The sequence below is a fragment of the Cucurbita maxima genome, unplaced genomic scaffold (genome assembly GCF_002738345.1).
Source record: "Cucurbita maxima cultivar Rimu unplaced genomic scaffold, Cmax_1.0 Cma_Scf00060, whole genome shotgun sequence".
Taxonomy (NCBI): domain Eukaryota; kingdom Viridiplantae; phylum Streptophyta; class Magnoliopsida; order Cucurbitales; family Cucurbitaceae; genus Cucurbita; species Cucurbita maxima.
The window spans coordinates 167287-182784 of NW_019272076.1; the positions used below are offsets into that span (position 1 = coordinate 167287).

The following is a 15498-nucleotide window of genomic DNA, read 5'->3' on the forward strand; positions in this document are numbered from 1 at the left end:
TCAATTACCATTATTGTGTTTAGGTTTGATTTCCAAGTTGCGTAATTGTTACCGTTTAATTTCTTAGAAGCGAGTAATTGTACTATTGAGTTTGTCATGCTGTGATATAAAGAAAATTCTATTAGGGATTTGACTTAATCCTGTTTAATCCAATCAGTTTTAGCAAATATAATAATGTACCCAAAAAATTATTAATTTGCAACAATACTTTAGTGAGTTAGAGCAACTACTACTGAGGGGCAGTCAATCACTCATTCACTAAACCAAGACATTCTTGACTTAAACACTAATCCCAGAATAACTCTTGTTCCTATAGTGTTTTAGTTATCGCTATTTTGGTCAAGAATATACTAACTCTTAGTAATTCTTCGTAAGTGTGACCCACCAATTTCATACCTCATAGATCGGTCCCAACAACGCTATCAAATGAAAAAGCCAAAGTTGGGAATGGACCTAAGAAATCCTATCCATTTCTGGAGTTCGCGTTGTTTCGACTCCCATGTTACGACCCTACGAGTGGGTAGTTGCTCTAGGGCAACATGCAGGCGGAACATGCAGGCGGAACATGGGAATCTCACGATGCAACCTAATGGTGGAGACCATAGGACGTGTTGATATACTTTCTTCTTCCACTTACTATAAATACTTTTTCTATTCACCTTGTTATTAACTCATGCAAATACCTTCCGAATGGAGGACGCTCCCAGGGCGACACCAGGCCGAGCATGAATCTCACGATGTGAATCTTTTAGAGAGCGTGAAAAGGAAAACGATGTATCTCATATACCTTTTTCCTCCCACTAAGTATTTTAGACGGTTGGGTATACTCATTACTAGGTATATTTCGGATAATTAAATATAACCTAAGTCTAGGTGATTTTTCCCAAACTTACATCACTCAAGCATGCTCATAAAACTGGGCTAACTAAGCTCAAGTACTGGTCCGATCTCCAGGTAGTAGGTCTTCCGTAAACCGTCAACTTAAGTACCTCCAGCCTTAGACAAGATTGTGTCAGGTGAGCTTTCTTGTAAGCACAATTTTACAAGACATCGACCTATTTTAACTATTAAAATTGATCGTGCTTGGTTCTTAACCTTAAGTGAGCATGCACTTATCTTCATTATAGATTTTAACGTCTATCTTGTTTTATGACGTTGAAAATAACCTATAACATGCATCTAACATGCTTTATATAACAATTATATTATCATCAATTCCATGCAATAATATAACAATTTATATCTATCACTCATAGAACCCTAAACATGCATACTATACATTATAACACTTATAACATACTTGGAATGCATGAAACATGCTTAGCCTATGGTGGGATTTTAAATCTATATGACATACTTTATGCATATACATTTTCTATTTAATTAAAACATACATTCATAATGCATAATTAATTAAACACACTAAAGTGGGTTGGTTTTGGCATTTTAAAGCAAGCAATTAACTAAATTATTACATTAATAATTAAAAATAACTTGAACCGCTCCCGAGGATCACGAATTGGGCGAACCAACACTTAAAACCGTTGAACCGGACTCCAAAGGCAGAAAAAACACCCGAACTGCCTCTTCCATCTTCTTCTTCGGTTCAGCTTGCTATCTCTTCCATTTTCGATCAATTACAACCTAAAATGGACTCTAATGACTCCATAAAAATTACAGGCCTCTCTTTATTCATTAAAACCCATACACATTAGGCTTATTATAATAATTGTATCAAATGGAAGCATAAAAAAAAAATGTCAAAACCAAAACCATCCACTTTAGCAACCACAAAATTTCATTCATGAAATGGTACCCACCATGATCAAATTAATGTAAATAAAGTGCCTAAAACTTGCTCTGATACCAATTGATGGTGTTAATATAACACATGCGGAAGCAATTTGGATCTTAGGCACTTTTAGAACATCAATTATAGTAAATAACTAGCATGTTCATAAGTATTAAAACTTAATGAATTTGAATACTAACCTTTTGTAGTTCAAATTCCTTTTTCCTGACGAACCGGTTTCGAACCACCACTAGTGTCTTCTCCACTATCCTCCGGCCTTAGAACAGGATTGTGGAATCCGGTGAGTGACTAAACTTGGGAGAGATTTAGTATATATGAAGAGAGAGCTTGTGAGAATTTTCTTAAGGTCTTTTTCAAGGAAGAAGACTTTCTATGTACCATGATCACTTTATTTAAAGAGTCATGTTTGCATGTTCATGCAAATTTGAGATCACCAAATTTTGACACTCAAAATTCCACTCAAACGTTTGGGATTATGCGGCAAGCATGCACGTTTGAGTTAACCAAATTTTGACACTCAAAATTCCACTCAAACTTGTGGGGTTTATTTGGCAAGCATGTAAGTTTGGTTAACCAACCAAATTTTGACACCTCAAAATTCCACTAACATGTATTTTTCCATTAAATGAAGTCAACATTTTGACTTTCTTCATTTTAATTCAACAATTAATTTGAACAATTAATTTCAAATTAAAGTAACATTAAATGATTAATTAAACTATTTAATTAATATTTAATATTAATTCAAATGTCAATCTCAATCAATTCCGACACATAATTGATTAAGATATTTAAATCTTATTTAAATATCTCAAATCCTCTCTTTTTGTTTAATTCGTAAATAAAACAAAAATGCAGTTAAATATATCGTATATATGTAGCGCATATTCCCAATTTGAATTCGAACACTTCGAACATAGGAGCAATAATATGGAGAATCATAAAGCAAAGTTGCATTGCTGATTCTACCATGGAAGCTGAGTATGTTGCTGCTTGTGAAGCACCAAAAAAATATGTATGACTTAGAAAGTTCTTAACTGATTTGGAAGTTGTTTCAAATATGCATATGTCTGTCACTCTTTATTGTGATAACAGTGAAGCAATTGCAAATTCTAAAGAACCAAGAAGTCATAAGCGAGGAAAACATATTGAGCGCAAATATCATCTCGTAAGAGAGATTGTGCAATGAGGAGATGTGATCATCACACAGATAGCTTCAGAGCACAACATTGCTAATCCATTTACAAAACCCCTCACGACTAAAGTGTTTTAAGGGCACCTAATGAGTCTAAGACTACGAGTTATGTAATCTAGGGCAAGTGGGAGAAAAGACATGAGTATGTGATGTCCTAGTTTATTGTATTTATGTCTTTCTCACTCAACGTTATAAAACCTCATTAGAGTTTTAAGTCCAAGTGAAAGTTTGTTGGATTATATGTCCTAAAACTCATGGTAACATATTCTATTGTTAATAAAGTTATTATTAATATTTATTCGGTAAAGATTATTATTGATGAAATATATATATGTATATGTATATTTGACTAAATAATTTTTAACTATATTTTATAAGTTTGAAATGCTAAGTTAGTTCCTAAATTGCCTGCGAAATATATATATAATATGAAGGTAAAATAAACAAAAAGAAAAAATAAGTAAACCCTACACCCCTTTTCCATCCTCCTCTCCCAGTTTTGCTTTTCCCCCTCTTCGTTGTTGCCGCAGTCGCCCATCCGATCCCCACGGCAACCAGTTTTTTTTTTTTGTCCCTTCATCTCTCTCAACCCACCGCCACGCCAATTCCGCCTTCTGTTACCAAATGAAATTTCAGAATTAGGAACCGTGCCATGTTAATATCTTGCAATTTTAGTAGTTTTGGGTCGTTATTTCTCAATGTATATTATGTAATTGGAGTACCATTTCCATTCCCTGAACGAGGAGTTTTGATATTTGATTAGGAGTTTTCTGATGGAGGCTACGGATTGGGAAATATCTTCAGGAGGAGCTAGTGATGATGACGATAATTTCGAACAAGACATAAAAGAAGAAGAAGAATGTCTTCGTTCATCCGGGAACATGCGAAAGTTGCAATTCAGGTTGCGGATTCCAAGAATTTAGACTCTTCCGAATCCTTCAATAGAATGATGCTGTTTTCTTAGTGTTAAGCGTGTGTTTCTATATTTTTGCTCTGTTCTAGGAAGCATGCTTCAACTGCTCGATGGAATGATGAAATGGGAATGGCGGAAGTTTTGGAGAACAAGGGTAGCCTTTGGACGACATCTGGCATTGTACGTTGTGGCAAGATTTATTGTTCCATTGAGGAAACTTTGTAGGTTAAACTATGGTTTTATTATGGTTTGTTATCCCTATCGTTTTTTATATCGATTACAACATTTTTTTTTTTTTGGGAGTTCTTACCAAAAAATAAAACATTTTTTGGGGAGTTATTCTCTTCCACATTGTCTTAGTATGATTCCTATAACATACTGTAATATAGTGAAAAAGAAATGAAAATGGAAGTTTTTCTGTCATTTTTTTGTTGCTTTATAGTCGTCTTTTCAGAGCCTTATTTAGAACATTACATTAGAAATAAAGGGAAGAAACTCAAGCTTACAGTATGCAGGAGGAAGCACTAGTAGTAGCCTTTTGTGTTTTGGTAAAGAAAGGAAATCATCATTGTTTAAGTGCTAATTCTTTTTCTAGCATCAATGAAATTTTTTTAAGCTTATTTGTGTTCGTATATATGATTTTATCACTTACTCTTCTTTTCTATCGTTTTACATTCACTTGGACAATGTTTCTTTAATGTGTCTCTTATTTTTATAAAGTTAGAAGCGTGTTGCCTTAAATTGTGTTTTGTGCTCTGTAAATGTTGATAGTAGTATGAACTTGGCGCTAAAATAGAGTTTTACAATTAGAAAATAGCCTTTTACTTTTTTTTTTTTTTTTTCGGTTTTTTAAATAGAAATATTTAGGATTGTGTTCATTTTTTAGTCATTCGGATGACAACTTTTAAGCATGCTATCAAACATTCCTTTCTATATGTTCAGATTTCTTATTGAAGTTGGGGCTTTACATCTTTTGGATCATGATAATTCAAGTCTTTCTCTGAAAGATGTATACAAGAAGGTAGCTGAAGGAAAAAGTGAATGCATTTGGGAGCAGTTTGAGGTTTATAGGCACCTCAAATCTCTTGGTTATATTGTTGGAAAGCATAAAGTTCCATGGTCTGTGAAGGGTGCTAGGAATGGCGGCGATATTTCTTCTCGAAGTTCTATTGAAAACAAAGGATCAACAGATTTTGAATCAGAAGACGAGAAGTCCATCTGTGAACTTTTAAATGCCGTTCAGCTCAATGAATTGACACCCATTTTTGATGTTTATCTTCCACATAGCAAGTTTAGAAAGTCCTCTCCTGGTGATCCAAATTTTATGGTCTGCTTGACTAGGTAAGTTCACTTGTCAAAAATCCATGTAACTTGCTTATTGTTCTGTGTCTGGTTGGGTTACTATTATTATTTCTTTTCATGTTTTTTCTTGTAAACTTCTAGGCAAGGCATAGTTAAAAAAAAAAAAAAAAAAAAAAAAAGAATTGCACCTGACTTACTTTTTGACAATTTGCTTAGTCTAAATGTCAATAATGGCAACACCAACACCAACTAGAGGACAATAGTTTTGACCCTAAGGATAGTATGTGCACTACAACTTGTGTGCAAATATTTGTATTTTGGTATTTCTTTTGAAAAAGGAAGGTATGGAAGCAGTTTTTCTATAAGCACTCTTAAGTAGCTTTATTTATTCATTCATACACTTTCACTTTTCAGTCATCCATAAGGACTTTTAGAAGGAATGTCAAACACACTTAGATTGGTACCATTTGTATGGCTGTGAAATTGTTTACTCAATATATCAGCTTCATTTTTAGCCGTCTCTGAGTATTTAGTTTCATTCTGGAAATAACACCAATATGAGGTCAAGAATAGGCTGCCTTCTTTAAATAACACCATTATCAGGTCTATAATAGGCTTCAACTTGTGTCGTTTCTTTCTTTTGCGAAAGTCTATGCATTACTTAGTTTCGAGTTTATCTGATCCTTTAATTACTGTCGTATAAATCTTTTTTTTATAGGGGATATCCACCTCCAAAAACAGATATTGAAGTTATTGAAAGAAAATCAGGAGGTATACCAATGAAATATTGTCATGTTGAACATGGACGTGTCTGTTTCTTTTCATTTGATAAGGTGAAGCTTCCCGTCTTACCTTGACATTGTTGTGGATTGGTCATGGTCAACTAGTACATTATGGCATACCTCTGGAGCTCAGACTCTGCTGTTCAAAGATTTAATTTATTGGATTTGTGTTTGGTATGCGATTTGAATCCTATTTTATGATTTCAAATGTGTAGGAATAGAAAGAATACAGATTAGGAGAGTTTGGTGGCAATTTGATAACTTAACATGTACTTATTTTTAAATCTCATTTCATGCGTTTCTAATATTTTCAGATTTGAAATTGGAATATAATTGATAACATGAGATCAAAATGAGTCCCTTGCTCTTTGGGACATCACCTTTTTAGTCATGAACGGAGTGGGTTTCTCCCCTTCTTGTTCCTTGTATACAGCCCCATTTGTGTATCTTGCAGCTATTTAGATACAAGTTGACTATAGGAACAATTATGTTGGATAGGGCAGATTGAAGGAAAGACAAATGCCTGGTTGTTTTCTTCGGGATTAATAAAACCAGTTTAAGAAAAAATAACTTCCCACTCCTAGAAAACACTAACAAATTTCCTTAACTTTCTCCACGATTTAATAACCGATAACAATTCTCACGAACAAAACACTACCCATCTCTCTAGACTTGTTTCATAAATTGACAACTAGTAGCTTCTTTACTAAGTCAGTGGCTCACAACCTTCTTACTGACTCACAACCTTCTCTTCTTTGTTAGTAGCTCACAATCTCCTAGTAAACTTGACTTTACTCAAGATTCTTCATTTCAACCGCATCTCTGCAACTCAACCCTTGCTAAGGCCTTTGGGTAAGGTACTCCTCTATCCCTGCTTTTCATTATTTATTATTTTTGGAGACACCAATAGTCTTAAGCAAGTTGGATGAATCAATTGGGTATTCAATATAATATGGTAATTTTCTCCAATGTTATCGTTTGACTCTTCCTTTTTTTAGGCATGCCTATAGGCCTCTTTGATTGAGATTGAAAGTTTGATGACCCATTTTTTCTTCCGTCTTGGTGGACTTCCTCTAAGATTCTTGGTTGTGATGATAAGTTTAATGAATTTTACCAACTTGTGGATTGCGCTTTAAGTTATTTCTTACCTCTATTCTTTGGTTCCTTCTCTCAATCCATTGATTTTTTCTTCCATTTTTTGCCACTCATGTCAATGGAGGCTTCTGGAGGATGCTATGGTATTTTATTAGTATCTTATATGGGTAGTTTTGTGACCATTTTACCATCATCAACAGAGCTCCATTTCTATCGAATAACTTGGGTATTTCTTTGTTGTGGTCGTCATGTACATTCGTACTTGAAAAAGAAAAATCAACTACATCTTTCTTTTTTGTTCGAGTGAGCTACTCCTCGTGTCGGTAAGAGTTATTTCCCCTTCTCTTTGTCGTCGCAAGCATGAAGTCTCTCCTCATGGGCCCTAAGACAACCAACTACCTCCTCAACAGACATGTTCTTGAGGTCACTAAATTGTTCAATAGAGGTGGCAATCTGCATAAATCTAGGGGGACTGCTCAAGGAACTTCTTAACGACAGAGATCTCCTCCACCTTTTCGCTTGACGAATGGATGTCGGTGACGATCATCATCAACTTCATGGCAAAGTTTTCTATTGACTCTTTGTCCTTCATACGGTTAGCCTCGAACTGACTCTTCAAAGTCTGCACCTTTGCTCTCTTGACCTGTTCAACACCCATATGCCTTGTTTACCGTGTCTCCTACACTGCTTTTGTCGAGTTCTTCTTTGCCAACATGAGAACGCTCTCTAGACTGCTTGGTAGATGACAGCAAGAGTCATCCTATCCTTAAGCTCCCTAATTCCATCACCATGCTTGATGGCATCCCATATGTTTTGTGCCTATAAAATTACACATCTTTATCGATCATGTTGCATAGTTACTCTTTGTGAGTAACGAGTATTTGAAGCGTTACACTTCCCTCCTTTCTGATCTTTATTGTTGTCACATCTCTTTTCGCGACTTTTTATGGTGACGACATTTGTTTTGACATCCTAACTCTGATATTAGATGTTGATTTAGACCCTTGATCAAAGTACACCAAAACAAATAACTCAAGAATCTTAAAGCTCCATGTTTTTCAATTTCTTTTTGGGTGGTGTGAATAGAGTAGATATCTAATGAGTATTTATAGCTAGAAAACACTAACAAATTTCCTAAATTTTCTTCTCTCAAAACTACTAACAATTCTTCTCAACAAAGCCACTGACCATTTTCCTAAACTTGCTCCATAATTTAACAATTACTGCATGCCTTTACTCATCTCATCTGCTCCAACCTTTTGTCTTTTGTGGCATTCTTTGCTTATACTTTCGCCTCAACTATGATCATGTGTTTATATAGGATGGATTTGTTTCATAACTCTACCAAAATTATCTAAATACCTTTTATTTGCAAATTATACAAGATAAAGCTCACTTTTGATGTAAATTTATATCATTCAAGAAACATATTGAACATATTATGTTGTTATTGGACGGGGAGCACAGGGAGAACATGAAAAAGGGTGATGATCGCGCCTACCAAGAATGGGGGAGTTGGGAACATTTTTCCCTTCACTAATCGGACCTTTGTATTTGGATGTTCTTGTAAAAGGCTGACATGGACTTGGTTCTTTTACAGACTGATTTATTTTTAGGAGGAACACTTAGTCTATGAGGGATGATAGAAGCGGGATGGAGGTTAGCCACAATGATGAAATCGAGAGGCTTAAGCGAGGAGGGTTGTTACAAGGTAGATTTTTGGGGTACGCTGCTTGATGAGGCTAGCCAAGAAACACATGGTAACACGATAAAATGTGGGAAAGTGAATGCGCAAGACTCATACATGAGTGCTGGTGGATTGTCAATGGCCTTATGATCGTGTGGGCATGGTATAGCATGTGTAACACCAATGTCGATGGTGTGCATAGGTGGGCACCCACACAAGAATTGTAGGCATGCAAAGGTGGACAACCACACACGAATCGTATGCAAGTAGTTTGGCAGCAGGCATGTGCCCAGACAGACAGACATTGCATGTGCAGGGACACAAGGACTCAGTGTGTCATTATCGCATTCTATCGAGTTCTGTAATGCGATTGTGCAACATTTACTCTCGAGAGTAGGTCAATCAAGTTTTAGAAAATGAGGATATAGAAAGTTTTAGAAAAATAATTAAAAATTGATTTAAGAAAGCAATGTAAGCAACAACTACGATTTGGATACGTATCACTCGGGTAGGAAGAATTGTTGACTAACTACTTTTCTCCAGGGTACATTTTAAGACATTTTAAACTTGAGAGATGCAGAATGGTCTTGGCGAACAATCATACACCCCAGATTCACATAATAGAAATAATAAAGACCTATCTAACATGAAATCAAGTAAAAAGAGTTTGGAATGGGTATGCAACCATAGATAACATACCTAAGACAAGCATGACTGTGGCATCCAACATGCAGCCACAGACAATATGTCTTGGACAAACATGATCATGATATTTTTATCCACTCAATTAATTGACGTCTTTGTCTACTGACTCTTCACTAACTCAACAATGTAGAATGAGGCTGATTTCATGTCTCTCAACGCGTTTCGAACTGATCTCAGCATTATGGAATCTCTTCAAAATTACCAAGTACTTTTGTAAATCTCTTCTCAATTTGATGGTGGAATTCTTCACCATGGCAGTAGGTCATGTCGCCTCATTGTAATCGGGATAGTAACGTTTCAAGTTACTAACGTGGATAACAAGACTAGTTCTTGTCCATGGGAGCAATTGGATCCTATATGATATCTTCCTGACCTTTCAAAATAATTTCGACTGGTTTATAATATTTTGCACCATCTGTTGATTCTTGTTGCTCTGAAATCGAGATTGATCTTTATCTCAACTCTTTCTTCACTTTTGAATTTTTGTCGTTTGTGTTTCCAACGGGTCCTTCTCTTCATCCATTTGGATGTCTTATTCCAAGTAGACACGAGTTAATTTGGAGGTTTATCTCCGCCCTTTGATGGAGGTGTTGGCTTGGGGTCTCTCCTTAGCATTTTGGTGATCACTAACTTGAGCTCTTGAAGTGCAATAAACCTGTCTTTCAGCTAGTTGTTTAGTTGTTTATGAAATTCAACGGGCTCCATTTGAGTTGTATAACACACATATATACGGCAGGCGAGCTCACTCCCAATACTAAATTAGTCTCGTGATCTATCTCCCTATGTAGGGACAAATCTTTGATCTTTCCTTCTAGCCTTATGTCATGGTGTTCCCTTAACGATCACTAGGTTTATGTTTGAATTGGCTCGCTCGAGCTTTGCTCTTCAACCATGGGAACGACGATGAGTGTGGATTCATCATGGCTAAGACCTTGTCTCAATTGTAATGTTGACATCATCTTCGCCTCTTTTGGTTGTTAGATATTAGGTTGGATGATGGTGGCGTTGGACCCTATAACCACCATGCATTTTGCTAGGGGGAATGAGAGTGACCTATTCGAGCATAAAATTCATCTCTAACACAACGTCGAAGTCAATTCATCTTGACAATCACAAAATTGGTTTGTTCAGTTCAAATCCCCAGCTTGATCGAAGTTCTTTTTGCAACTCTAAGATGGGTTAGACTAATGAATTCATAACTTTCATCCTTCCCATTTTTCGATGCCAGAGATCGTTCAAAGATTTGGCTTTAGTCCTCATCATGAAGTTGTGGGTAGCTCTAGAGTCGACCATAGTTGATATGGAAACAAACAAGGGGAGCAAGATGTGGATTACCATGTTGATCGAATATCTCAAGGCAAAAACACTTGTTTGAGATTCGAATCACTCCACAAACAAGATCGACCATGTCTAGCTTGAATAATTTTTGTTGATCAAATATCTCAAGACAAGAACATTTGTTTCAGATTCGAACCACAACACAAGGAAAATTGATTATATCAAGCTTGAATGATTCTACATGCAACCTAAACTACTTAGAATTGCAATATATAGCTTCAAAATGAAACTATTAAGGTATTCCAAGAGTTATAACATTCATATTTTATGACCATATTACGATTATGTAAATAAAAAGCCTTAAAACATATTAATAAAATATAATAACTCTAAATTACCCTAAATTGTAATCCACCTAACTTCACTCTTCTTCAATGTGGCATGAATTGAAATATATTTTGATAATTTGAACAACATTTTCTTGACATCATCATTAAAGTATATTGTATGATTGATGTCTCTTGTGGTTCATATCATTCTCCACTTCTTCAAGAGAATTCGTCCTCGAATCTATTTGTAAAACTTTGTTGCAAAAAAATAAGTTATGGAAATACAAAGGACCTCACAACACTATCTCACGAGTATACACTTAAGGAATTTTAGGTCACTCTGTTTGCACTCATTTACATAAATGAAATTCTAATTCTCACCTCTCAAAATTTTCAATAGAGCCAAGATTATTTTAAACTTTGGGTCGATTATAAACTAAAAAGATAAAAATAAATAAAAAAACAAATTGAGAAAAAAAAACGCAAAGGAAACATATATCCAGTCTTGAGCCTGAAGCTCTGATACCAAATGATATGGAATCAACCCAAGGGAAGACTTTGAAACCAAATGATATGGAAATCACTACAAGGGGGTAAGATTCAGATTACCTTATTAATCGAATATCTCAACACAAGAATACTTGTTTGAGATTCGAATCACTCCACAAGCAAGATCGATTATTTCTAGCTTGAATGATTCTTCTTGATCAAATATCTCAAGGCAAGTACACTTGTTTGAGATTCGAATCACTCCACAAGCAAGATTGATCCTGTCGAGCTTGAATGATTCTACATAACCTAAACTACATAGAATTGCAAAGAAACTTAGTCATTGGCTAAAGAGAGCACAAATGCTTCTTTTACTGCATTTTCCAAGTCTACTTACAAATACAACATACATGGCTTTATATAGTCTCAAAATCTAATATTAAAGGCATTCTAAGAGTTTAACATTTCTAGCCATAATTAACCATAATGTAAAATGTAACCTAAAGTAAATAAAAAGTCTTAAAACATATTAATGAAATACAATAACTCTAAATTACTCCAAATTGTAATCCACCCAAAATTTATAACAATGAAACTTCATTTTCTTCAACGTGGCATGAATTGAAATATCTTTTGATAATTTCAACAACGTCTTCTTCATATCTTCCTTGAAGTATATTGTATGATTGATGTTTCTTTGTAGGCATTCAAGATGGGCTCCCTTGCATATGAAGCAGGATGAAGGACCTTAACGGTAATTGCCCTAGTTGTGAGGTCTCTACCATTGATTTCTACCTCCCTATTGAAAAGATTCACGGTCCCTTCTTCCATTTTCATATTTGTCACCTCTCCCACCATTGGGGGAGTTGGACCGGTATTTTCTGTTACTTCTACTTGCGAAAGCTTACGGATTGATTGTTGTTAAAGTCAAGCAACCGTTCAGACATAGGCCGTAGAAAGGTCTTGAACTCTTTGTTCATAGAGTTTGGTTTTCACCTATGGTTTCAACCCCTCTACAAAATTGAAGACCTAATCTTTCTTGAACATATCATGAATATCCAATATTAACATAGAATATTGTTTGACGTAGTCTCGAATATTCTTGGTATGCCTTAATTCTCTTAACTTCTTTCTCACTATTATCTCAACATTCTCTAGGAAGATGTGTGAGCAAATTTCTTGTTTTTAACTCTTTAGTGTCCATGGTACATCAACCATCTTCAATATCCGTGTATTTAGATTTCCATCACAACTTTGCATTGTTAGCTAGATATCATGATATTTGTTACTTGAAAGTAATAATCGAGATCAAAAATAAAGTTATTTAGAGACTTTGTTCTCTAACCCCATAGAAGGATTTACGCTCCTTGACATTTATCTTGTCATATTAGATCACATCTTCTATTGGGGATTGACTCCCACGGCTCTCATGGTGAAGTTTAGCTTGGCGCTAATATATGCTACTTCAGCCTTAACCATACATCCTTTGACATTTTGGAGTCCACTAGAACGATCACTTTTTGGGTATTGTCTAAACCTTTGATACGGTCCTCCTTTTGGGTAATAGAACCCGTTAAGTTATCCTCAGGCTCGAAGCCACATCTCTTGCAATATTTTTTCTTAAGGCCTAGCGTTTCAACATCAATTTGTGGATGGGCATTACCTTAAGGAGGCCTGCCATTTCATCGGGTCTATAAGCTTTAGTGGCAATCTCGTCATACAAGATTTAAAAAATTCTATATCTTTAGGGACTTCAGATGCGTAGAGCATTTGCTTTTTGATCTCTACCAAGTGGTCAACCTAGGACTTGCCTTGTTTTGCAGCAGACATGTTTTGTTAACTTAGATTTAAGGATTCGATTCAATTATGATGCTAATTATCACCATTGCACTTTGTTAGGATGTAGAACACGATTTTGTGGCATTTATTCTCATTCTTGAGTAAGTCAGTCAACTAAAACTTGGTCGTTGTTGGCACGAGCGAAGCATGCTCAAGCCTTTGATCCTATTCTTAAGAATAAGTGTTTTTAAAAACAATAGAGAAAGTTTTAGAAAATGTTTGGAAATCAATTTAAGAATGCAATGTCATAAGCTAGCAAGCAAATAAGTAGTAATCATGACTTGGATAGTGTATAACCTAGATAGGAAGAATTGACAACGGAAATGGATTTAGTCATTTTTGTTTTTTATTGAATCAATAAAAAGTTGACCATTAATCCTCGGGATATTCATAATATGTTGAAAGATAGTGGTCGTTTTCTTTCTGTTCATATAATGCATACAACTCTAGTTGCTAGTTGGGCCGGTTCAATGGCCCTATACGAATTAGCAGTTTTTGATCCCTTTGATTCTGTTCTTGATCCAATGTGGAGACAAGGTATGTTCGTTATACCCTTCATGACTCGTTTAGGAATAACCAATTCATGAGGGGTTTGGAGTATCACAAGAGGGATTATAACGAATCCGGGTATTTAGAGTTACGAAGGTGTGGCCGGAGCACATATTGTGTTTTCTGGATTGTGCTGAACGTACAGGAAAACCTTCTTTAGATTTGCCGAAGATTTTTGGAATTCATTTATTTCTCTTAGGGTTGGGTTACTTTGGTTTTGGTGCCACATCCCCCTATAGCATATTTAGGCATTTTAGCTTCGACAAGTGTAGACATGATTTTGGCGACAGTCATATACTCCTAGATTGACATTACATAAATAATAAAGACTTAGCTAGCAAATAAAAGGGGTTTAAAGGGGTTTGGAATGCGCGTATAGCCACAGGTAACATGCCTTGGACAAGCATAATCATGATATCTAGTACACGACCATAGACAACATGCTTTGGATAAGCGTTACTATGAAGTGTGTAGACATGGTGCACATACTTTCTCTTAGGCATGGATGAGTTGAGATGTGTCACGGTCATGTTTGTCTTAGGCGTGTTGCCTATGACCTCATGCTCATTCCAAACCTTTTTTTACTCGCTTTCATGTTAGCTAGTCATTAATTATTTTATTATTATAATTTATGTGTATATGACTCCTCATCATTTTGATGTCTACTTCTACCAAAGTCAATTGTTTCAAAATATACCATAGAGGATACGACTAGCTGTCAATTCCTCCTACTTCAGTTATATGCTATCAATGATGTTGCTGCTTATTTGCTTTCTAGCCTATAACATTGCTTCCTTAAATTCCTTTCCGAACTTTTTCAAATACTTTCTTTGTCCATGTTTTCTAAAACTATTTTTCAAGAGTGAGACTAGAGACTTGATCACATATCGTCCAAGCTAACAACAACCAAAGTTTTAGTTGGATGATGTACTTGAGGACAAGATTAAATACCACATAATTGGATTGCGAGACTCTAAAGAGTGTGATTAACGGTTGGTATTAGAATTGAGTTGGCTTCTACAATTCGAGTTAATAAACATGTCCACTGAAAAACAATGGAGCAAGTTCCATGTTGACTGGTTGGTAGAGATAAAAGAACAGATGCCATTATTTATTAGAAGCCTCTTATGACCTTGGATTTTGGTACTTCGCCTACATGAGATAGCCGATAAGATTGATGTAGTAGCTCGCCTCCTAAACAGGATGCCCGTCCAAGAATTGATGCTTAGGATTGAATCCTTAGAAGATAAAGTCACGTGAACTAGTGGCTTTGAGAGTGGGGTAGCTTGATGGGCTCTATTGCCCATATGGAGGAGCATATAGAAAGTTTAGACAACTCCCAAAAAGTGATAGCTCAGACGGTTTCAAAATTTTCTGAAGATGTAAAAAGCTGCTCTTGATGTAGTAAAATCAGTAGAAGTGGCAAATTTGAACGCTAGATTAAACCTCACAATTAGAGCCGTGGAGAACTAATTCTTTTGTGGGGACTTGAGATGTCAAAACTTTGAGAACCTTCTCTTTG

General features: G+C 35.6%; 1 protein-coding gene across 4 annotated transcripts; it reads left to right on the top strand.

Moving 5' to 3' along the window:
• Nucleotides 1–3459: 3459 nt before the first annotated feature.
• On the top strand, nt 3460–6258 carry LOC111471897 (tRNA-splicing endonuclease subunit Sen54). 4 transcript variants are annotated; one of them, XM_023117569.1, is made up of 5 exons: nt 3460–3692; nt 3772–3909; nt 4011–4142; nt 4864–5262; nt 5942–6258. In XM_023117569.1, the coding sequence occupies exons 1-5, from the start codon at nt 3661–3663 to the stop codon at nt 6078–6080; spliced, it is 840 nt and encodes a 279-aa protein (XP_022973337.1). In that variant the 5' UTR covers nt 3460–3660; the 3' UTR covers nt 6081–6258. The 4 variants fall into 4 exon arrangements, with proteins under 4 accessions (XP_022973337.1, XP_022973338.1, XP_022973340.1 ...); XM_023117570.1 differs by having other exon boundaries at nt 3460–3662; XM_023117572.1 differs by having other exon boundaries at nt 3460–3566.
• Nucleotides 6259–15498: the final 9240 nt, after the last annotated feature.